Genomic DNA, 22558 nt, shown 5'->3' with positions numbered 1-22558 from the left:
CTTGATTTCAAAGACTTTATTAGACTACGTCATTTGAAAAAAAAATAGACTGGTGAATTATTTTCTTTTTTTTAGTTAAGACCCTCTCTACGATGTGGAATTGAAATTTTAGCTAAGGTAGTTTCATCTCTGGGCACTAAAGTCTGCGTTAGCACTCATCCTATACTTAACTTCAGCGACTACAGGAGACGAAAAGATGCTGCCAATACAAAATCAAACATATTGCAAGGTTACGTTTGTAAAAGGGCAATGCTTCTAAAACCCGCTCAGTAGTTGTGAACACTTCCTTAAAATTGGAGAAGTAAAACAAACGAAACAATGCAACAGCACTAGCAAAAGTGAAACTACCATGAATTTCCGCCCGTTACAAATGGTATGCGCTATAGTAACTTCGGATAAAGTGAATCCTATATGTCCCCTGCGCTGGATGAATAAAAATCTCCTTCAAACTTCTGTCGAAAACGTGAAAAAGCTGTAGTCACGACTTATTTTCTTGACTCGATTTTGCTATTACACTTCATTTAACTCCCACTCACAACTCTCACGAAAACACACACCACGTCTCATTGTAAGCACGTGGAACAGCACCATATATGGGGCGATAAGACACGTGCTGCGTACATGCGGTTTGGTTACGTAATAGACAAACGAAATCACTTAACGAAATCACTTTAAGACTAATAAATGTAACGTACAGTTTCCAACACTTCTCTAACCAAAAAGTTTCTATTAGCAAAATAAAATCTAGTGAGAACGATTACTAGAAGTTAGTTCATGATGGTAATTGAATGGAGTGGAGTGCAATTTGTTGTGAAATCATCGGCAGGGGAGTGATTTCAAAACTCGCACAAGTGCACAGCGAAGGTTCGATTAGAAATCACAAGTACGGCTTCTTTATATTTCATTTTCCTGCAATTTAATTGTTTACTTAAAGAAAAGCCTGGAAATATGTTTGGCCGTGTTTTCATTTTCGTGTTGCTTTTTCATTGGCTGGGAAAAATATGCAAGTTAGGGTAAAAAATAGTGCGAATCATAAATAATTCACACTGCCAGAGCAAATCAGATCGCAAGATTCAACAATTCTTTGGCTATTTGAACTTTTGAAGATTGGTTCGTTCAATTTCACGCCCCTGGGGCCAAAATTGTGTTCAAAAGTCCCACTCAAGTGCTGGATTTGACGGTCATTTTTTTTGTATTAGGCAAAATCGGCGACTGTGACTACTCGTTGACCAAGGCTTAAAGCATAGACTTTGTAGACCTATTCTTCAGAACCATTCGCTCCCTAACTTACATTTTTATTACTCCGGAAAGACTTGACCTATTCAATTGAGATTTCCACCCCAGCCAGGCAGCCCCCTGGGTACAGACAGCAGTCAAATACCCGTGGGTTGATGGGGGCGGGATTATGTTGAAGCTTTAAATTGATCAGCCCATTCGAGGAATGGTACTCCTTAAGAATTCAGTGAAAGATGAATCTTAAGGTTGATAAGTTGCAAACGCTAAGCACGAGAATTGAACAAGGGCGATACAACAGAACAAGGTTTAATCGAAGAGTCAGAAGTGACCAAAATGATGTGAGTGTCGAACAACAGATCCAAATAAAGCTCATCAAATTAAAATCCATCAAACAAAACCGAATATATTTTAACGAGGAGCCTCTGACCTGAACTGAATTGTTGTAAAAACCTCCAGACCTAACTCGCTCTCAAACTCACTCGCGCCCAAACTTGAATTTAACATTTCGACTTAGAGTTTAAGACTAACTCTCGGGGACTTAACTTTATGGCATTCGCCTTTCACTGAGGACAAGCTTTTGTATTTTATGATTACTATCGACAGTTTTCAGAACTATATTGGCCGAAACGAGAACAAAGCGATTGATAGTTGAAAAAGACTCCGAACAGCACAAACAATGCTAGCTCAAACAATATAGAGACTGGGTGCCCGTGAGGGACCTGTCTTTATTCATTGAATGAGGGGAGGGGGAGGGGAGTGGGGGGAAGGTTGGGTCGGATGGTTTTGGATGTGTCATTGAATGCGATCCCATGTCATAATGCGTTATTGACTAAGAGGGAGGTCAAAATGGATGGATACTAGCCGAGTTCTTTCTAATATATTATGGTTATTGAAATTTGCTGGGAGGTAGACCAATATCCTGGTCTCTGAAAGTTTAGTAAATCTGTTCAGTCTTCGCTAAAAGCCGTAAAAATGAAAGTCTCTAAGGCTGGAAGCTTCTAGATGTTTAGAAGTACCCCGAACAGCTCCATCAATTTTGAACAAATAGGCTCCGTATTTGTGGGAGGAATTTCTACTCTCTGGAAAATTAAAAAAAGACAAAAAAAAAAAAAAACGGACAGCTCTCATTTTGCCTTCAACCAACCAGTGTCTGTGTAAAATGGGCGAGGATCTCTGAAGCGGGGTGGATCTACCTTTTTATAATTAGTTTCAAGTTTTGTCCAGTTCATTCCATCATTGAATCCCTCCAGCTACCAATTGTTTTCGGAAAAAAAATTAGTAATTTTTCCGTGTGGTTGTTTAAGCCTAGTTAGTCGTTGTTTTCGGTATTCTAGCCGTTTTCAATTCAAGTGAGTTTCTTTCATTGTGATGTTTTAAAAATATAGAAAAAGCTACAGTAATGTTTGGAAATCGATTTTGCATCGTCACCTTGTCTTCGTTGTGCAGCTGCTTGTCGGTATATTTCCTGTTCAATGCTGGTGAAATATTAGGTAAATATAAGCGTTAGTGATCTTTCTGGCAAAACTGGTTCTTATGGTAGTTGGCTGCTGAGTTTATACTCGTGATTCTGAGTTCCTTTCATACGTGCAAACTTAACACCAACCTTGCATTGATAAGCAGAAACTTTTAATTGCCTTTTTTTCAACTTATTCTAGAAGCTGTTCAGTTGTAATTACGATAGGTATATCAGTACCGTTGACGAAATAATGCAGTCATAAGGCAAACCTATAGTAATAATAATAATAATGATAATAATAATAATAATAATAATAATAGTAATAATAATACCTTTATTTATTACCTTTGGCGATAAGAATTATGGTGATATTACAGTAACAAATTTCAAAATTCAAAAATTCAAATTAAAAAAATCGAAAACATTCAGAAAACACTTCAGAAGTTAATTTAGTCATATTGATATTTATTATTGTACATCATATTTAGTTATAAATTCAATTGTTTTAAACAGTGTTCTCTCATGGCAAGTTAATGACAATATTCACCTGACTTTGGAACTATGCGAAGGAATTCATTGAATTGTCAAGTGATTAATCACATGCGGAATCCTGAAACCAAAACAAAAAAGTTTCCGTCACGCAAGTCATTGCAAGTTTTATTCCCTTATCCTTAGCCAGAATTTCAATCGATCGCTTCCTTTACCGTAAAAATAGCAGGCATAGTACACACTGAATTATCTAGGACAAGTCATTCTGCGATAAAAGTATAATAGATTTTCCTTGTTTGGATGCTGATGAAGTGTTCTTGTCTTCGTTACAATTTACTTAAGCTAAGTACATTTCCGACGTGCTAAGCTACCTGATTATCCATTCCACAATTGCAAGTGCACGGCTCTTTGTCAGTTAATACATAGTTACTTCCTGCATGCTTTCTGTTACTGACCATAGATAATATCGATCCTCATGCAGATATTGCCTAAAACTACTAGCGTCTTTCGGACTCATCGTAGCCATGACGGTACATCTTTATCCCTTTTGCCTCTCTATTGTTTTTCGTCGCATATACTCATAGTTTCTTAGTATGCGCCTTTTGAAAGGAAGCCAATTTCCTCACGTTTCACCAGCTCTAAGATGTTATGATTCGTGTGACGTTTCCTCACGACCACTCAAACTGATTCCACGTACAACTCATTTTGAACAATCTCAGATTTAATGTAATTATAAGCAGGTTAGAGGCCTGCAAATTCAGTTGTCGCAGTTTGGCTCACTTCAAAAGCAATTTTTTTGGGAAGATGGATAATTCCGTCACAAGCAGTGAGGGTTCTGTAATCTTTCATTTCATGCAACACTTTTGCTAGTAATGTTCTCAAATAAAGATGACTTAGAATGGCTTAAATGGACAAACGTAATTAATAAACGCGACACGAACTTTGATCTTGGCTTCCAGTGAGGTATCATGGTTGAAAACAGTCTCAGACACTGTGTTTATGTGTTTAGCTTGTGGAAGCTTGTTATGGACCGTACATTTAAACAAAAACACTGCAGGAGTGACACCAGTGGTAGCCTGGGTCGGGGTGCGGTAATAACGCTAACAATGAGGGACTGCTCGCTGGCTAGCTTCTTAGTTGCTCCCCAAACTCCCAAAGTATTTCATTTTATCGATGAGCGCACGGCCGTCACATGAATCAATCATATACTTTTTCGGACGCTGTAGCCTAAAGATATTCTATACAGACAAGATATCAAATGATACGGACCAATGCATACTTTTCGTTCTGAAAAACGCTATTATCGAGCATCTTTTTTCCTATTTGCCATTCACGGGGAAAGTATTTTGCTTGTACCCAAATGAACTCGAACTGAAACGAAGATCACCTGTAAGTTTCGTAATGAGTGAGCCAAAACGTAGACGTGAAAATTATTATTACAAGCATGAAAAATCGAGGTAAGTTGAAGGACGTTGACTAAACCGCAGAGAGCATAGCTTAATTCCCGCACCGAAGGTATCACTGAGGCATCATGGGATCTCCTTGGCGTCAGTCACCTGACTTGAAATGTAATCAAAACAACTGAATAAGCATATCGTTCAGAAAACGTTTCATCTCAGTAATTGAATTGAATTCATCAAATTTAAAAGCAACTTGTGGCCTTTAAAATATTATTATTATATTCGGATTTGTTGGTAGAGTGGCTCTCATTCCAAACGAAACTCTATTTTATCAAACGTAACTCTTTCTTCAAAAGTTGAAAAGACACGAGCAAGAGGAGACACTTGCCCTTTTCCTCGCTTCTCGCGTGTGCTTACACACGACATCTTGTTCTTAAGTCCTATCCAGAATGGAAATTACAGTAAAACATCATAATATTTCGCTTTGTGGGCCTCTTTGCCCGCGTGCATTGTCAAAGCCGTATTGATCTAAGTCTGCTGGAATTCAACTTTGTTTACTACTTTAACAATACATTCCATTTTCGTCATTGTTGATTGTAATGTCAATCGATATTCAGAAAAAAATAATCTTAATTTTTAATTGGATGGACCTGAGAAAAGGTTGCAGTTACATTTACTTTCAATCGCATTTGTAAGAAGAAAAATTGCTTCAACAACCATGGATCTCGATATCTTGTAAACCTAAAGAGGCACTTTCCAATCAGCCAAAATTCGCAGTCCAACTGATTAAAATGGATGTGGTATGTACGTTTTGACCAGATATTTTCTGCAGATAATTGACAACTTTCAGAGGTATACATATCCCATATGTCTCTGTTCCCATCGGTTCAAGTATATATTAGCATTAAATGTTTTTAGTAGGGATGAATTTTAACCGCTTTAGTGGACATTTTGTCTTCAGACTAAAACTTAAAGGTTTTAGCAGAAGCTGATCGAGGACCATTTCTCAATCACTGGAATTTTCGGCGCTCAACGTAAAAGTGCTGAGGATCAATATATCACAGAAAAATTTCATAGAACGTAATTTCAAAACGAGGATTTTCGGTCGAATGTAAAGTGCCTTCGCATTGGCTTTTCCTTTCAGCCACCGATATCAACCCTTAACTCCTGGAACTGATTAACAGGTAACTTCTCCCTCTGTTATCTATATATTATCCCGCAAACAGGTAATGAGAATACTCAAACTTATCAGGTAGAGGTTGTTATCTTGATGTAACACTTAATTCTCGTATATTGTAACTGATCCAAAGAGAAATGTGTAGCAGCTAGAGGTGACAGTCAGATGTTGGAAGTTAAAGAACTAATATGGAGCCAAGGACTGTACGAAGACAAGAATAGGACTAAAAATGACTTTAAGATCCTCCTATAATGTTTCTACATTGAAGGGATGTGTAACCCGCTGAATCTAATTTAAAAGTTTAATTGTTGGTAGCTTTAGATACCAATATGTTGGTTTCTGATAGTTAAGTGAACTACTTGGGCCTTTACTATTTAAAAGTTGTAAAGATGAAGATCTCTAGGGCTGGAAGCTTCTAGATGTTAAGAAGTACCCCAAACAGCTCAATTCCGGACAGGTAGATTCCATATTTGTGGGAGGAATTTCTTCCCGTTTGGAAAATTCGAAAAAAACGGAAAGCTCCCATTTTGCCTTCAACCGACCAGGTGCCTGTATAATATGGATGAGGATCTCTGAAGCGGGGTGGATCTCCCCTTTTATGATTAGTTTCAAGTTTTTTCCAGTTCATTCCATCATTGGATCCCTCCAGTTGCCAATGGGTAAGGACTGACTCTCCATCTCTTTTGCCGTGTCTCAAAGAGTAGTGTGTGATGACAAGCCGATGGCATGAGCCCAGATCGATGGACCACCATGAATCTTTCCTCTCTTCTGTTCCACTCGTAGTTCCTTTTTGATGGTCAAATATGTCGCTTGCTTTTCCTGGCCCATCAGAAGACCTAGAAGCAAGAAGTTTTGATGAAGCATCTCTCTTCAAACTGCATATAACACCAGGGCAGTTTGTGGCAAACTCCTTTCCAGTAGGTAAGAACACTCCTAATGGGAAGCACAAAAGAAAGGTAAGTTAACAAAAGAATAGAAAAGCCATCTAACCAATATAGTCACTTATAAAACAGTCACCTGTCTAATCAATTATCAAGAGCAATGTAAATTTGCATTCATTCCTCAATCCATCCGTCCATTCATTCATCCATCCATCCATTCATTCATCGTTCCATCCATCTCCTATTTCCATCCATCCACTCATCCATTCCTACAGTCATCCTTCCACCCATTCATCCATTCAGTAATTCACCCGTTCAACCATTCATCTATTCATCCATTCCTCCATCCACCATTCATCTTTCCATCCATCGGTCCATTCATCTATCGGTACATCCATCTCTACATCCATCCATCAGTTCATCCATTGGTCTATCCATCATCTATCGGTCCAAAATCTCTACATCAACCATCGGTCTATCCCTCTTTAAATCTACTTAGCCTTCCACTCCTCTTTCCATTTCTCCATTTATTCCTTCATTCATCAGTTTATTAAATCATTCATCCATCCATCTGTCCATCAGTCCCTCTGACACCTCGTCTTTCCATAAATTTCGTTCAAACATACATTTTCTAAACCGAGAATTAAGTGATGACCACCACAGAGGCATAGCATACTGTGGTATAAGTAATAACGAAGAATTGAACCCTTCTAGCTTAAAACTGACAGACAATCGATTGAAAGGCATTGGTCTCCTGTGGAAGAGTTTTTCGTCTTTCACAACTAGCTCGTGAACATGTACTTACGACTTTCGAAGTTGATGTACTTCTTAAGCTCCTCGTGAAGCCTCTTGCACTCCAGCTCACTGTTGTTCATTTTTTTGGTGAGCTGTTCAATTCTAGTCAGCAACATACCGTTTTCAGCTTTTAGTCGTTCCTGTTCTTTTGCACCGGTTTGAACTTGTAACGCCTTTTCCAGCTCTTCCTTCTCGGCCAATAACCTGTCAATCCGTGCCATGATTTTCTTATTTTCTTCCATGACTTCATTTTTCTTTTTCTCCATTTCAGCTTTCTTTTTGGAGAGTCTTTCTTTTTGCTTCTGCTGTTTTTCGGTCGTTTTCTTTAAGTTGCCAATCTCAAGCTCGTTTTCTTTGATTTTCTTATCCTTTTCTTTTTTATCTTCGTCCCATTTCTTCTTATCTTCTTTGTGCTTGAGCTCTAATTGGCTGATTTTGTTTTTTATTGTTTCTCTTTTTGTCTTTATATCGTTGAGTTCCTTTTCCAAATCAGGACATCGCAAACATGCCTGGCTGCCTGTAAATAAACACACCAACACCCAATTATAGCACAACTCTACCGACAAATGGCATGAGAAATGTTTTCCCTTACTTTTTTTTTTATTAATAACTATCCATAGTCCAGTGTCAGTTAATACGTTCAGTACACTTATGCAACGTTGTTTACAGGAACCTATGTAGTTCATACTTACCTTCATACAAAAGTTGTATAGTTGCTCCCTCGTTTTTTTGCCTGTCCCCATATCTTTGCCCGGCGTCTTTCTGGCCACGCTGTCTTGCACTTAAGCGCCTCTCGGTTGAATCCTCCGATGCATTGTTGTCGGGTTCTAATGACTTTCCTGAGAGTTCCTTCTGGTTTTCAGAGATCATTTTGATGTTCTCTTGCACAACCCGTAGACCCTCTTCCATTTGGTCGCAGATTTTTCCCAAGCGGGTCGTTTCCTGCATCAGAACTTCTTTGTCGGCGTTTTTTTCAGTCGAAAGGTACGTTTCCAGCCGTTTAATTGTGGTTTCTAAGCCTTGGACCCTTGTTTCTATGTGTTGTCTCTCATCTTCACCCTTTTCTGTGAGCATTTCTTGCAGACTTTTGGTAAATTCTCGGAGTTCTTTGATTGTGGTGTCCTGTTTCTTTTTCTCGTTCTGTAGACCTGTCCTCAAAAGGTCAACTTCCCTTCGTAATTTTGAACTTTGAACTCGGGCGCAATTTAACCCTGCCTCCACTTTCTCTGTTTCTTTTGAAATAAAATCAAAACAGTAGCATTTGATGTTAAATCGCTTGATCAGATTTACAGGTTCTTATCAAAAAATCTATAGCTAGTGGTAAAATAGTTAAATTTTGACTAAAGAGGCTCTAAACAGGAACTGCAATGTTTCAGCCTCATAGAAATTGCACGTTGACAAGTTAATGGACCGTAGAAGCAATTGCCTTCCACCGACTATAAATCATTTTAGTTACTTCGAGATTCTTGCCATCTCAATAATCCTTTCTTACCTAGGCAAACTATGTTTAAACTACCTGAAAAGCGTCAATAGGAAATGGGACCTCATGATATTGCTATGATAGTATCCGTTTGATCCTCTCTTCCAACTCAAAAGAATAGATATGGAAATGAATGAGTTTCCCTGGAAACAGGGAATCGCATACCAACCAGCCTTTGAGCGGCATTTCGCTTCCCTATCTTCTCCAGAGCATCGGTAAGATTTCCTAAAGTTGCTCCTGTTCCGTTTCTCTGTTTCCATCTGTCAAGGACTTGCCACGCCCTTTCTCGACATTTGGTGTAATCATTCTCAACATTACGAACCACAGCTGATGGAAGCCTCAACTGAGTACCCAGGTCTCTCCAGGATGCGCCAACGTCATCACATATTAACATCATGTGGCTTGAAGTGACAGTTGCATGTCCATACTGTATACCACTTGAAGTGTCTACGAAATAAGTATATGTCCAATTAACAAATAGTAGAAACTTTAGCGTACACTATTGAGTTACAAAGAAGCGACCCGGATAAAATTAACAAAGGGACCAGTCGCTATGATTTATCGGGAATGAGGTATGGAAGATTTTGGGGGGAGGGTATGGCTTTTTCAAGAGAACGGAGGGGAACAGTCGGGGTCAACAGAGTATAAAGAGGGACACAGAAAATTGACTGCTAATTAAGTGCCAATAAATAATGGCCCGTTTCTCGGGGGTCCCAGTAAATTAACGGGCCCGAAAGGCCTTCCTGTTTTCATTTAAGATGAGAGTTTAAAAAGTTCTGAAAGTTATACAATAAAACTACCAGCTAGAAAAACAAAATGAGCTGGTTGGGATGCCAGAACGTACTTCTCTATTCTTAAAATGGTGAATTTAGAATACGGCTCCGGGCCCGTTAAGCCACTGGGACTTTCAAAAAACGGGCCCCGGTTCCTTTTGTTGTCATAACTATCACAACAACCTTCGACGTGGAAAGAGCAGTAGTTACATTGATAGTGTTGTGTGAATTAAAAGGTCTGAGAACCTTCACTGCTTGACACTGTTGTATCCATCTTCTCAACAAGATCGCCTTTGAATTTAGTCAAACTGCGATAATATCCGAGCCTTTAACTTGCTTAAAATAACCTAAGGGAAACGAAATATATAAGTTAAACAAGACATCCGACTTTACAGCTTACAAGGCATTAACAAAGACCTGTATGTAATTACCTCAGCGTTATCTTAAGGTTGTTCCAAAATAAATTGTAGGTGGTCTAGGTGATCGTGGGAAAACATTGGACAAATCATTCATGAACTCTCTGAGATAGTGAAACGTAAGGACTGTGAAGTTTATTCAGAAGGCGCGTAAAGAAAACAAATAAATATGCCACAAATAAAAACACTACAAAACAAAAAAAAAAACAAAAAAAATACAAAAAAAAACAAAAACAAAAAAAATACAAAACAAAACAAACGGAGAAGAAATGGGATGAGAATGTAAGCCAGTTGAGAACAAAGGGGTGCTACCGTCATGGCAACGAGGTCAGTCCCAAGGATACTTGTAGCTTTTTAGATATCACGAAAGCTAATATCGATCGATGGTCAGTAACATAAAAGATGAAGGTGAAGAACTGTCCACCTGTGAACGGACGAAGAGTGTAAACACAAGGGCTGTTACAATTTTCTGAAGGTCTACTGTTTGATTAGAACCGAGAAATGGATAATCAGCGAGGCGAGGTAGTTTAGCACGTCGGCCATGAAATGCGCCTAGCTTAAATCAAATTATAAATTAAGACAAGCACACTTCCCCAGCATACAAACAGAAAAATTCGATTAGTATTTGATCACAGCATGGCTCCTCGTAGACGCTTCAGTGTGCATCATGCCTCGCTGCGTTTAGAGTAAGAGAAGCGGACGATTTACATCATGGCTAAGAATAAAAGGATAAAAAGGGAGAAGGCTGATGGAAACTTGGTATTTTGAGTGTGGTTGCTGTGGTTTCCGAATTCCGCGTTTAATTAGTCACTTGAAAATTAAATTCCTTCGCATAGGCCTTGCGATCATATTCATTAATTTGCTTCAGTAGCAAATTTTTGTTTCGTCGTCAAAAGTCTTGTTCTGATAAAAGTGTCCTAGATTTAGTAAAATTAAACTTTTGGATACAACTGATAGGGGTTCTTGGATTAGGTCTCTCCTATTGCCACATGTTTCGTCAAAGGTTACTATACAGTTGCTATGTTTTTATGTCTGTTTGTAGGTTTTCTTTAATCGGGTTAACAACGCACGTCAGAGAGGAATGACAATAAAACAAGCATTCACTTCATTCATTTGTATAGAAATACATTGACCGGCGTCAATTCGCAGAACTGGATAGCTGGTCGAGAAATGAAATAGATCAAAAAGAAGGAAAATACTTCTCCAATCCTTAAAATCTCATTTGACTGTAGGAGTTTGGTGTTATTGATTCATCTCAAGCGGCTATACTTTCCTGTTTTGTAAGTCGAAGGTTCCTAAGGGATAGTAATGTCCTTCTGATACCAAATCTAAGATGCTACTCAAACCTTCGTAGCCGAAACTTTTACTATCACTGACCGTTGACCACTCATCTCGGTAGCTCTGAAGAGCGGAGGTATTCGTTTATTCTATAATCATTTGTCGTGATCGATTCAGGACACTAGATTGACCGTCTCCCCAACATAACCTGGTTATCGATTAAAATCAGAGCTTATTCAGGCATCTTTATCTGAAAATTTTCTGCAACAATTGTTTTTCTTATAGAGTTCGTCACTCACCTCATCTCGGGTACTTGCGCATTTACCGCCGCCATTTGGAGTGCTAACAAAACTCGCTGTTACGATAACAGGAAAAATAACTTCTTCTTAGCCATATGATCTGCCTCATGACATGAGGTCAATACTCCGATCACTTTACACCTTTATCCGGCGACTAAATGGATGAGTGAGCCCTAAAATTGCTAACCTTTGAGGAGTATCATGCATTTCTGCTTGTCTGCTTTATATTTAGAGTCACGAATGACAGTCGACTGAATAGGTAAAGCTATCATCGGGAGAAAATCACCGCCATATATCATTGAGAATTAGATGTTGTCTTATTCACGCCTGCTTGAAGGAGAGATTACGTTATATTCTTTCCTTTCGCAACGAATGTACTTTGTCAAGGAGACAGTTCACGAGACTACTGAAGTAACTGAATAATCCTTTCCGAATATAACTTGATGAAATAGAAATTTCTCCCAAGCAACTTACAAAAAGGTGTACGGAAGCGGGTAAAAAGAACATAGAACTGAAAGGATAAAAGCAATTGAATGGCATTTTGAAGAGTCAAAACACTTGAGGGAAGACAGCCAGTTAATCGTTTTACGCGTATACTGCAGTGTACGACCTTATCAAAGTTCAAAATTCCACGGCAAGTTGGGAGCAAATTTTTCCAATGTAATAACTCCCAAATCAACCTGCCAATAAAGTTAATATATCAGCAACCAAGACAACAGGTCAGTAAGGCATTCTAGTGTTTGCGGATTGGTTGGTAAAAATGGCTGATGAGGACGATGTAACTACACAACTGAGAGCTAGCTTTACATGATGTAGTAACTGTATTTTCTGTAGAATTATGGCTGATTATCGGCATTTTTCTGATGATTCTAGGTGCTATTGTTCCACCAATTGACGGAAGATCTCATCGGTGCTACGAATTTTTATTCAAAGTTACGTGATTGTAATGCTCTATATTGAAACACTGGAGTTAAGCCGACTGCGTATTTCAGGAAGAAAATTGACGCGCATCGGGTTTGATTCAAAGACGAATCTTCTTACACTTCTTGCTGAAAGAAACAGTACAAGGTAGGTTGTTAACTCGTCTATCTTGAACATAGATTACACATTCAGTTTGTTAGGCCTTTGTTGAAAGATCTTATGATGTACGAACTAATTTCTTCGGAACGTTGTGTAAGAACACCTTTGTGACCTTTTGAGGGGCCGTGAAATTGGCTTTATACTGAGGCACGTATCTTGGCATTTGACTGAAATTGCCGTTTCATCCAGCTTATTCACGCAACTGAAACATTCAATCTCACAAAGGCACGTTTTAATAACCTTTTTACGCTTAATTTAGGTAAGCAATAAGCATTTACTCTTGTCGGAGACAACTATTTCAACGATATTCTAAGTACCTCCCTAAAAGCAGTGACTGATAACAATGAACAATTTTTGTCGCGGGCCGAAATCTACAGAAGTGAAGTGAGGGAAACTGCCTCGCACGTTTCACGGGTATTAAAAATGTTCATCAAAGAATCGTGACAATTAATGTTCAATTTCAACGGTTCACAGAAAACAAAATGATTTTAAGGGGGCACTTGACGTCAAATGTACTACATTACAGTTTCCTCAACCTTTTGGTCTTCTTAATCGACGGTTATTTCCAATCCTTTAGTGGCTTGGAAGGTTCTTCATCCTTTGTTTGACAGCTTAAACACGGAGTATCAAAACGATCGTATTGATGTTCCTTTCACGGGCCTCATCCAGTTTATTATGATCTTGAACGTAGATGACACATACGTGGTCTCAATTTGTTTCATCAACTTGATATCAAGCCAAAAGTTGCAACTGAGGCACCACATACGTGGTCTCAATTTGTTTCATCGACTTGATATCAAGCCAAAAGTTGCAACTGAGGTAAGAGATATGTCAAGTTTCTTCCTAGATTTCTTTTGTCAGAAAGTTCGACTACATGCGCCCTTGATGTTCATCATTAACTGCTGCGTTTCCTCGAGAATAATCCAAATATGGCTGCGACAAAGGTTCTCAAAATGGCTCAACTTGCGCTTTTCAAATATTCTCTCCTCGTTCATGTTTAAACGATACTCTCTGGGAAATTTCTTGTAAATCTCAAGTTATTTTAAACGGAAAGTACGGTCTAGAAAAAGTTACTTAGATCAAAAGTTCCTAGCTCAAAGTGTCCTAACTGGTTATTCATTTGAGCTAAAAGCGTTTTAGTTGCGAACAATCACGTTCCAAAATTTGGCATTTTCAAATTGAAATCCGCCATCTTTGTTATGACGTAACAGTAGTCAAACATGCTAAATTATATCCCTTGCTGAAGTGGACGTAGACAGGGAAAACAGAGACGATGGGGGCGCCACCTATTGAATTCTCGACTTGGATTTTAATCTAGCCGAAAGGATGTAGTACATCCATTTATGTTTCAAACGAAACATGGGTCGTCTTCAGGGAAAGAAGATACTTCTGTTGGGGAGAAAGACAGAGAAATTCAAGAAAATGAATTTCAAGAAGAAACATCGACCCGCTCAGTTGCTCACGTCTTGGAAATCGCGAGGGGTTCTCTTGCGGCAACTGTCAAGAGAAACCTACGGAAAACGAGAATGTATCCTTCTAAGAATTAAATGCCCCAGGACACCGACTCAATTTGAAAGGCAAAGGTTTTTTCCTCAAACAAATCCTAGCTGTGGAGTGATAGTTACTTTGCTAAAGAAGACCGCAGTGCCCGCTACGGATTCATTTTACATTGCTACCTCGGAATGAGATGAACTATTTTTGCAGTTATAGGAACCCAGCCTCGGTGTATAACTGAACACGAGCCATTTGGAACTAAGATCAGCCCCAGTTGGCATGCAACTAGTTAGAAATGATAGACTTGAAGATCATTGTTCGTATGCGTAAACACTGACAAAATTGAGTACAAACACTTCGTTGCCAAAATTAACGCTGACAAAAGGCAGAAGTTAATTGTTACGAATTAAATTTTGTTTGTTTCAGCATTTACCTTTAATTTGCAAAGTTGTGTTTTATCTTCATTGCTTCGAATTAGCTTCAACGCAGTATTTTTCAATCTAAAATGTTTGAAATGTCGCGACTTGTGAGAAGTAGAGCTTTGTTATTTTCGACACGCGCCGGAAAGTCGCTTCTGTCACACATTGTTTACATTAGAAATTACCTTAAAATAACTGAAGCTAAAATGAAACTTTGGATTTCTTTTGAAAGCATAAGCACTGCATAATTACGTCAAGTAGTTGGTTGGAAGACATAAATATTTTCATATTATTTTTATCGTGTTCAATCGATATGATGTAGTGAAATATGGGCGCCTGCCTGACGAAGGATGATTGTTTTATTAAAAACGCTCCCAAGATATTGGACAAATCTTACCAAATCTTAAATTTTTAGCTCTCTTTTAATTCTAAGCTGATGCGTACGCTTACCATATTTGTAGATTATGGTATATGGGCTCATATACCATAATGGCTAAGCCAATACAAAGTCTTAAATTGCATTATCCAATGATCCAGTTTTTAATAATTTGTATTAGTCACAAGCGTGTCTGTCTTGATAATTTGCTAGCGGTGTATTAAATGTCATGTAGTTTTTTCTTAGCAGGAGAATGTGACTGTTGGGGTAAAGAAAATTTACTCGATAGACTCATAACAGACTTAGGAAAGACAAGATACATTTGTACACAGCTTGGTAAAGCGCATGATGCTGAAAATCGGCTTTGGTCAAGGGTGGCGACTAAAAATTTACCACACACCGTGTACCACCACTACGATCTTCATTGAGTATTCGCTTACAATAAAATGGTTTGAAAAAACTCATACAATAAATAACTGAGAGCTGTGTTGAATATGGAATAGGTAAGCATAGCTCTCAGTTCGAAACGAAGGTCAACAAGAAAAACTTGCATGGCTGTATAGCTCACTGGAAGTCTTCGTTTTGGTAGTTCTGAGGTTTTAAAGAGTTCGGCAAGCCGTCGTCGCGGGTTAATTTTGCCGGCTAACTTTTCTTTAATATTTCACTTTCCGGTAGCTTGTAGAGGCTTTCACCTTTTCCTTTTGAATTTTAGTATGTATTTTGACATTCAGCAACAGGACAGTTCACCTCATTTCAACTATTGGGAGTATTAGAAATTTTTTTTCACAAAAGGTCAAACTAGTCAACAAGGACAAAGTGCCGAACAAAGTTTGACTATTGCTACGTCACAATGACGTAATATCCAAGATGGCGTTTTTCTAACCACGGAAGTTGTAAAAATGGGCAATTTCGAAGCGCTCTTGTCGCTAATACAAAGTAAACTAGACAAAATGGCAGTTATTTTCGGACTCGTGTATCATCACTCCTATGTAAAATCATCCTCTCGATTTCACAGAGCCAACAAGCTTGCATCATGTCATTTACTTTAGCTGTTCAAAAATAATGACATTATCAGGTACGAAACCAAAAACTGCTCAGTCCTACACGAGTGTAGTTCTACCATAAATTAAAAAGGGCTGAAGTAGCTTTTCAACATACCAAAGCCAAGTTTCTGCGATTACACCACTCTGTAAATGATACTATCGAACTATACGATATTCGATCAGGCGGCAAAAATATCAAATTAAAATGCAAATTTTGTAGTTCACTTTTTCATGCTCTTTTTGCGTCGCAGCCAATAGAAACAAACAAAATAGTCGGAAACTACTCTTTGCAGCTACTAAACGAAATACTATTCATTCGAAAACTAATAGAAAAACAGAGGTTTAGCCATAAGATTGCAGTCTGTAGTACCGAGTTAATCGTAGTCCACCATCGAATTTCAAGCCCAGTTTCCTTTTATTATAGAAAATCTCCATTACATGGCGTCCCTTGACGACGCTGAAGAAGCCTTAAAATCAACAAATGCCAAGCAAATTATCATCGGCTGACACGACTATCGATGTGTGGCGGTGTAAAGCTTTTACGGGAGACGTTTGATTCCACTTACACACCAGCCTATCTGCCTTTGAAGCTAAGTGATCCTGTTGTACAGACAGAGCTGCGAAGAGCGAAACTCTCCAAACCAGAGTGGGACTGTCCGTATCCATCCACGGGACTGTATGGCAAGTCAAAGAATTTTGACATCACATCAATCTTCAAGTTATTAAGGAAAATTTGTAACCTGACCCCACCCCCTGACGGATGGGACGGATTACCGAAATACATATCACAGCCTGGAAACAGATTTAGTACGAATAAAATATTATCGAAATGAAGTCATCGTCACTGTCCAACTAAGGAAATATCTCCCACTGAGTTTGTTCGCCTTTGGAATAGTATAAGTGAGGTTTTGTTGCGAATCGCAGCAAACATCAGTGCTGTGAAGAGAGATGAGTGGAAGAAGTCCATCGATGATCTCCTTCACAATCCTCTAACGCCCGAAGAAAAACAAAAAAACCAAGAACTTAACATGTGGTACCAAAATGACAGGGATCTAAAAGCTGAAGTCGAAAAACTCACAGAGATGGTGAAAACTTTTCAATATCAAAAGGGGCTGTAAAAGGATTAACAATGAGACTAATAATGAAGTATGAGTTTGAATCTTGAACGTGTTTTTCAGGTGATTGTTTCATAGTTCAAGTTATTTTTTTTTCGTTTTCTTTTTTTGTGGATACAGCTTTTTAGGGCGTTAAGAATTAAGAATTTTCTCTAACTCGGCTAGCGTTGAAGCTCAGGTGTCAGTTGTCTTCTTGAGTAAAAGATCTATTATTATTGTATTAATTTTTATCATCAGAAATACTGATTACGCTTCAGACTGGACATAAAAATGAGCAGACACAATAACGCCACAAGTTTTGGAAAAGCTTGGTCTCACTGAGGTGGACCTGAGAACCTTTATTTCCGAGGAAGAGTATGAAAAAGGAAAATAGACCTTTGAGGCAAACTTAGGAGAGCATCACAAGTATACCTATATTCAAGTCTTTCACTATTTGCGGCTTTTCCTGTCTTAGTGAACATAACCAGGGAAAGTAGTGCTGAAAAAATATCATAGCTTCTATCCTAATTATATGTTATGAAATCGAGCTAGTTGCTGGTCGTGAAGGTCTTTGATCAGATATGAGTGTATCAAAACCACAAGTGACTGTAAGGTTGGAGAAATTGTCTATTTTGATTCGATTTTTGTTTTATTCGAAGAATTGAAAACGAGTGAAAGTAAAAGCGTAAGTCAAGCCTTGTTGGAGCAATACATGGTACCTTTAAAGGGTCTTTTTTTTTTCTCATATTTCTGAAGAGTTTCCGCGCTAGTGGTCATGGAGATAGAGAAGGACGCAGGAGAAGACAGTAGACGCCAAACGAAGTTGGAGACAATTGATGACAGGCCAAAACAGGGGAAGAAATCGTACCAAAAGAGCACTGGCCATGGCTGGACCAGTCATCAAGGTAACATAACGATATTTCGGTATTTTTAGCAAATCAGTGAAATACCAGATATCTTCACCGTTCGCAGTGCAGGTACAGTTATGTGAGAGTAACAGTTTCGTCATGGTTACCGAGTTTATTGCGAGTTTATAATAATAATAACAATGATAATAATGATAAAAAATAATTTTTTAAAAATTAAACCTTTATTAATTATAATCACTAAAAATATTTACAAAAATTATGATAAAATCCTTAAAAAATCGAAAAACACATAAACATGTTTGATAAAGATCTAAAAAAAATAACGGAGATACAATTCTTTGACGTTTAGTTCTGGAACTTTCAAGAGGAAGAAGATAAAAAAGAAAGTAATAATAGTAATGTGAAGAATGTTAAAAGTTCTAATAATAATAATAATGATATAATAATGATAATAGTAATTAGTTGTGATAAATATACGCGATAACATATAAAATGGTCGGTAGATATCTTTCCCTGTAGGTCATCGAATATAAATTTAGGAATACGCGTAAAACTCTGGTAGTAAAAAATATGTCCTTCCGAGCCCGCAATTTGTCGGACGTATTGGTAAAGGAATTTAATATCAGAATTTTGTAAGTTGGTTCCACGCAAGTATAACGTCAAAATCTGTTGCACTTTAAGACAAGGTATTGATTAGCATACTCATTGTTTTGACATCTTTCAATTTTCTGTCAATCGCGCATCAGCATAAGGATTTGGGTCAGAGGATTCTTTGGTGCGACAGCTCTCACTTTAACATCTCTGGCGGATGTCCGCCATAACAACAATGCACTGGCAGAGATGAACGATCATCATTGGAGGCAGATCTTACTATGATCTGCAGTCGAAAAAATCTTTTTCTCTTTCCAGAAAACATAAAACACGGTTTGGCTTGAGCAAAGTAGAAGGTGATAGGCTGTTAGGTAAGGAAGACATTCTTTGTAGAGAAAAAGTATGGCCAGAAGAAAATATCACCAAGTTCCACAAAAAAGCACAACCTAATACCCCAAGGGCCATCCATTCAGTAAAGAAAAAGATTCAGTGTGATGATAATTCAGGTCTGCAGATGATAAGTAGTTTTTATTTTAGACAGAGGTTGCATCTTTTACTTGCACTTCTGTGGGGTGATCTTTATGAAAGGATGCGCCATGAAATAAAGTAGTCAAGGGTTATTTCTTTAAGAGTCCAGATATATTTGCTGAGTTCAGTAGAGTTTCTGTGTTTAATGTGTCGCAATGATGCGGTGTATTTTTCAGTGGTGCTGTTGTCCTTTAGTGTGACGGTGGCTTGGTTGATTACTGATGTTTTTCGTTAAGTGGGGACGTGTTCTTTTGTCGGCAGTTGCAAGTTTTGTTGTCTTTTGTGTTGGTGCCATCTGTGGCAGGGCTGGATACAGACTAATGCAGTTAGTTTCTTAAGAAAACCATGCCAGAAGATGCCAATTCGTCTCAGGTGTTTAATTATAATACAGAATTTGTTAATTCCAAATGCGCTTCATCTCTTGCCGGCCTCCAGTGGACCACCGCCTTGAGTTTCACTGATTATATGAACTATACAGCAACTAGAGGGGATAGCCAGAAATTGAAAGTCGAAAAAGAGCTATTGAGCGAGGCAGCGTGGCCGAGCGGTCAGCGCGTCGAACTCGCAATCCGCTACTCCCGGGTTGGAGTCCCGCTCTGGCCACTACCTGGATTTGTTTCACGGTAGCTCCGAGTTCAAATCCTCGGCCACGCTTGTAATATAGCCAACTGGTTTGCCTCCGGCCAGTTGAGATTCTTAAAAATTTATGTTCAATTTGAATTATTTGTTTCTGTTGTTTATTGTGAGCCTCCTGGAAAGTAGATTGTAGCTAAGTGTGGTGCCACATTAAATAAAGAATTACTTAATTACTTAATTCAACAGTAGTTTCGAAGGAGTCCTCTGCATAAAATTTCTATCATTTTAGATTTTATAGGAGTTGCGATTTTCACATTTTGTATGTACTTTTCAGAATATTTCCGGAAAATGGAAAACCATAGAAGCCTGACTAAAATTTTCGAGACTAATTTCCGGAAATTTCCTGTTCCGTTCGATTTTGAACCAGAATTTCCGGAAATTTTGGTCGACTGGAACGCGCCCCATGGGAAAAGAACAAACCAAATGATGATGAGCTTAAAGCCTTAAATATAATGCCAAAGATAGTTCTTCTTTTGTAAGTATGTCCACCAACAATCCCTTAAGACTGGTTTTTACTTCCGACGGAGTCGGAGTCATCATTATAAACGCAAAGGGATCTCATTTAAATTGAGAAAAGAACCAACAACAAATTAATCTCACATATGACGCAAGGTCCCAGATCGAACCCAGCCACAGCGGTGTGAGGCGAGCACTCACCACTACGCCATCCCTGTTTCCCAAATCAGATTATTAAACGGGAAAGAATGAAATGCGGCTTCGTAGCTCAGTTATTAATAACACCCTCTAGCATATAGGAGGTTTGGGTTCGCATCTGGTAAAGGCTTGAATTTTTTCAGGCCCCCTTGTGCACTGACATAGATTGCAGCTAACCTGGATCCCTTCTTCACTTGAATCATGTCTTTCTTTCTTGTGTTTTGTTTACCTAATTATGAGTTTGTTTCTTTTTAATGACTGGTTTCAAGAATAAGTCAAAGACGTTAACTTTAAACTCGAAATATCTACAAAAGAGATCAGATGAGACGTAGAAAGAAAAAGAGGAACAGAAGTTACAGCTTGATGCGAAGGAGCGAGAAGAAGCCGACCTCAAAGAACAGTTGAAGAGAGTTTCGGAAAAACGTGGGGAACTTAAAGGAAAGAATGACAGGTTGAGAAAAGATTTAGATATCCTAAACAAGAAGCTTAAAAAAGTAAACGAGGAGTTGAAGGTAGAAGCTAAAACTAAAAGAGATGCCTTGAATGAACTAGAACTATCGAGAGAAGACTTCAGACGTAAAAATTCTGTTTTTGGTAAGCACACGTCCATTAAAGGGTTATAGATCTAATGCGAACACTGTATCTACGTTTCAATGTACTTTGACTTATTTAGCGGAAACCTTGATTATAAGAGGTGATTAATGTCAAACTTATCCTTTTAACATCAATGGCTTATCCAACAAACAGAGACGGAGAAAGAAAAAGAGGAACAGAAGTCCAAGCTAAATGCGAAGGAGCGAGAAGTAGCCGACCTCGAAGACCAGTTAAAGAAAGTTTCGGGAGAACTTGGGGAACTTAAAAGATGGAATTAGAAGTTAAAGAAAGAATTAGATACCCAACACAAGAAGCTTGGAAAAGCAGACGAGAACTTAAAGGTAGAAGCCAAAGCTAAAAGAGACGCCTTAAATTTACTGGAATATCGAGAGACGAGTCCAGACGTGAGTGTTCTGTTTTTGGTAAGCACACGTCTATTGAAGGGCTACGGATGTAAGTGAACACAGTATGTACGTCTCAATGTTCTCTAATTTCTTTAGCAGACCCCTAATTCCAAGAAGTAATTTATTTCAACTTTTCCTTTTAACATCGATGGATTATCTGTCAAACAGCTGAAAAGATTTTTTCCATTTAAATTGCCATCAGATCCTTATCGGGAAAGAAGAACCCACTCCAAACATTTGGCTTCGTAATTCAGTAGGTATTAGCGCGCCGTTGAGGTAGTGGCTGGGAGGCTTGGGTTGGCATCTTGTTCAGGCTTTAATTTTTTCAAGTCATTGCAGAAAAGAAGCAATTGAAATTACAGCTAACTTGTTAGGCTCAGTCAGTCATCACTTTCATTTCATCTTCAGGTCACAACACGACCATAAAAAAAGCAGGGAACGAGTTAAAGGTAGAAACTAAAGCTAAAAGAGATGCCTTGAATGAACTGGCGAAATTAAGAGAATAGCCTGGTCGTACGTAACCTTTTTTATGAAAGTAAACGATCGTTTAGAGGCTTTGGATCAAAGTGATCACTGTATTCTGTATCGATTGTGGTTAGTCATCGTGGTAAATGACGCTTTAAAAGAGAAGTGTAATAATTTGTCTCACTTGGGATGTGGGTCGCGACGTTTCGACTGCATACTGCTAGTCTTCCTCGGCTCATGAAGTCGACTGAGTACGGGGTACCTATATGCTGTTGTGCTCAGCTATGATTGGATAGAAGTCTATATGCGGTACCTATATGCTGTTGTGCTCAGCTATGATTGGATAGAAGTCTACGGTTGTGATTGGTGCAACTTTTGAATCGGTTCCCTCCGTGGTCGCTGTCGCACGGCTTTCCTGCTGTTGTGTTATTTGATCGTCGGCATCTAGGCTTCCGGGATGTCAATTCCACTGTCCCTGTTAATGTTGTTACGGTGAGTTATTTTGTGAAGTGCCTCTTTCACCCTTCGTGCATAGAAATGAGGATCACGATCAATAAACTCTAGTTCGTTCCAGAGTGGGCGATGTCCGGTGTTGTGGACGTACTTTGAGACAGCGGAGTTCTGCGTCTTA

At 38.6% G+C, this 22558-nt stretch overlaps 2 protein-coding genes and 1 pseudogene across 7 annotated transcripts in view; 2 read left to right on the top strand and 1 right to left on the bottom strand.

The window, feature by feature from the left end:
* Positions 1–5119: 5119 nt before the first annotated feature.
* LOC111326255 (uncharacterized) lies at positions 5120–11834 on the bottom strand. 4 transcript variants are annotated; one of them, XM_022930214.2, is made up of 6 exons: positions 11681–11834; positions 9934–10034; positions 9080–9361; positions 8127–8666; positions 7445–7951; positions 5120–6691 (listed from the first exon to the last, which is right to left on the bottom strand). In XM_022930214.2, exons 2-6 carry the CDS (start codon positions 9959–9961, stop codon positions 6174–6176), a joined length of 1875 nt encoding a protein of 624 aa, XP_022785949.2. In that variant the 5' UTR covers positions 9962–10034; positions 11681–11834; the 3' UTR covers positions 5120–6173. The 4 variants fall into 4 exon arrangements, with proteins under 4 accessions (XP_022785949.2, XP_088597349.1, XP_088597348.1 ...); XM_088741223.1 differs by having other exon boundaries at positions 7553–7951; XM_088741222.1 differs by lacking the exon at positions 9934–10034 and having other exon boundaries at positions 11681–11745.
* A 70-nt stretch (positions 11835–11904) lies between these two features.
* The window catches only part of LOC111326242 (uncharacterized), a 44158-nt gene continuing 33504 nt past the window's right edge, over positions 11905–22558 (top strand). For 2 of the 3 annotated variants that reach the window (XM_088741216.1, XM_088741215.1), the window contains exons 1-3: positions 11907–12399; positions 12554–12748; positions 17943–18091. The gene's annotated coding sequence lies outside the window, so the exon portion shown is untranslated. Of the gene's footprint in view, positions 12400–12553; positions 12749–17942; positions 18092–22558 lie in introns of all 3 variants that reach the window. The other variant, XM_088741214.1, reaches the window with a different exon arrangement.
* Positions 16531–17895, top strand: LOC148719041 (E3 ubiquitin-protein ligase DZIP3-like; annotated as a pseudogene).

Source organism: Stylophora pistillata, chromosome 12, assembly GCF_964205215.1.
Source record: "Stylophora pistillata chromosome 12, jaStyPist1.2, whole genome shotgun sequence".
Lineage (NCBI taxonomy): Eukaryota > Metazoa > Cnidaria > Anthozoa > Scleractinia > Pocilloporidae > Stylophora > Stylophora pistillata.
Note: the sequence above shows the minus strand (reverse complement) of the source record. Positions and strands in the feature narration are given on the sequence as shown.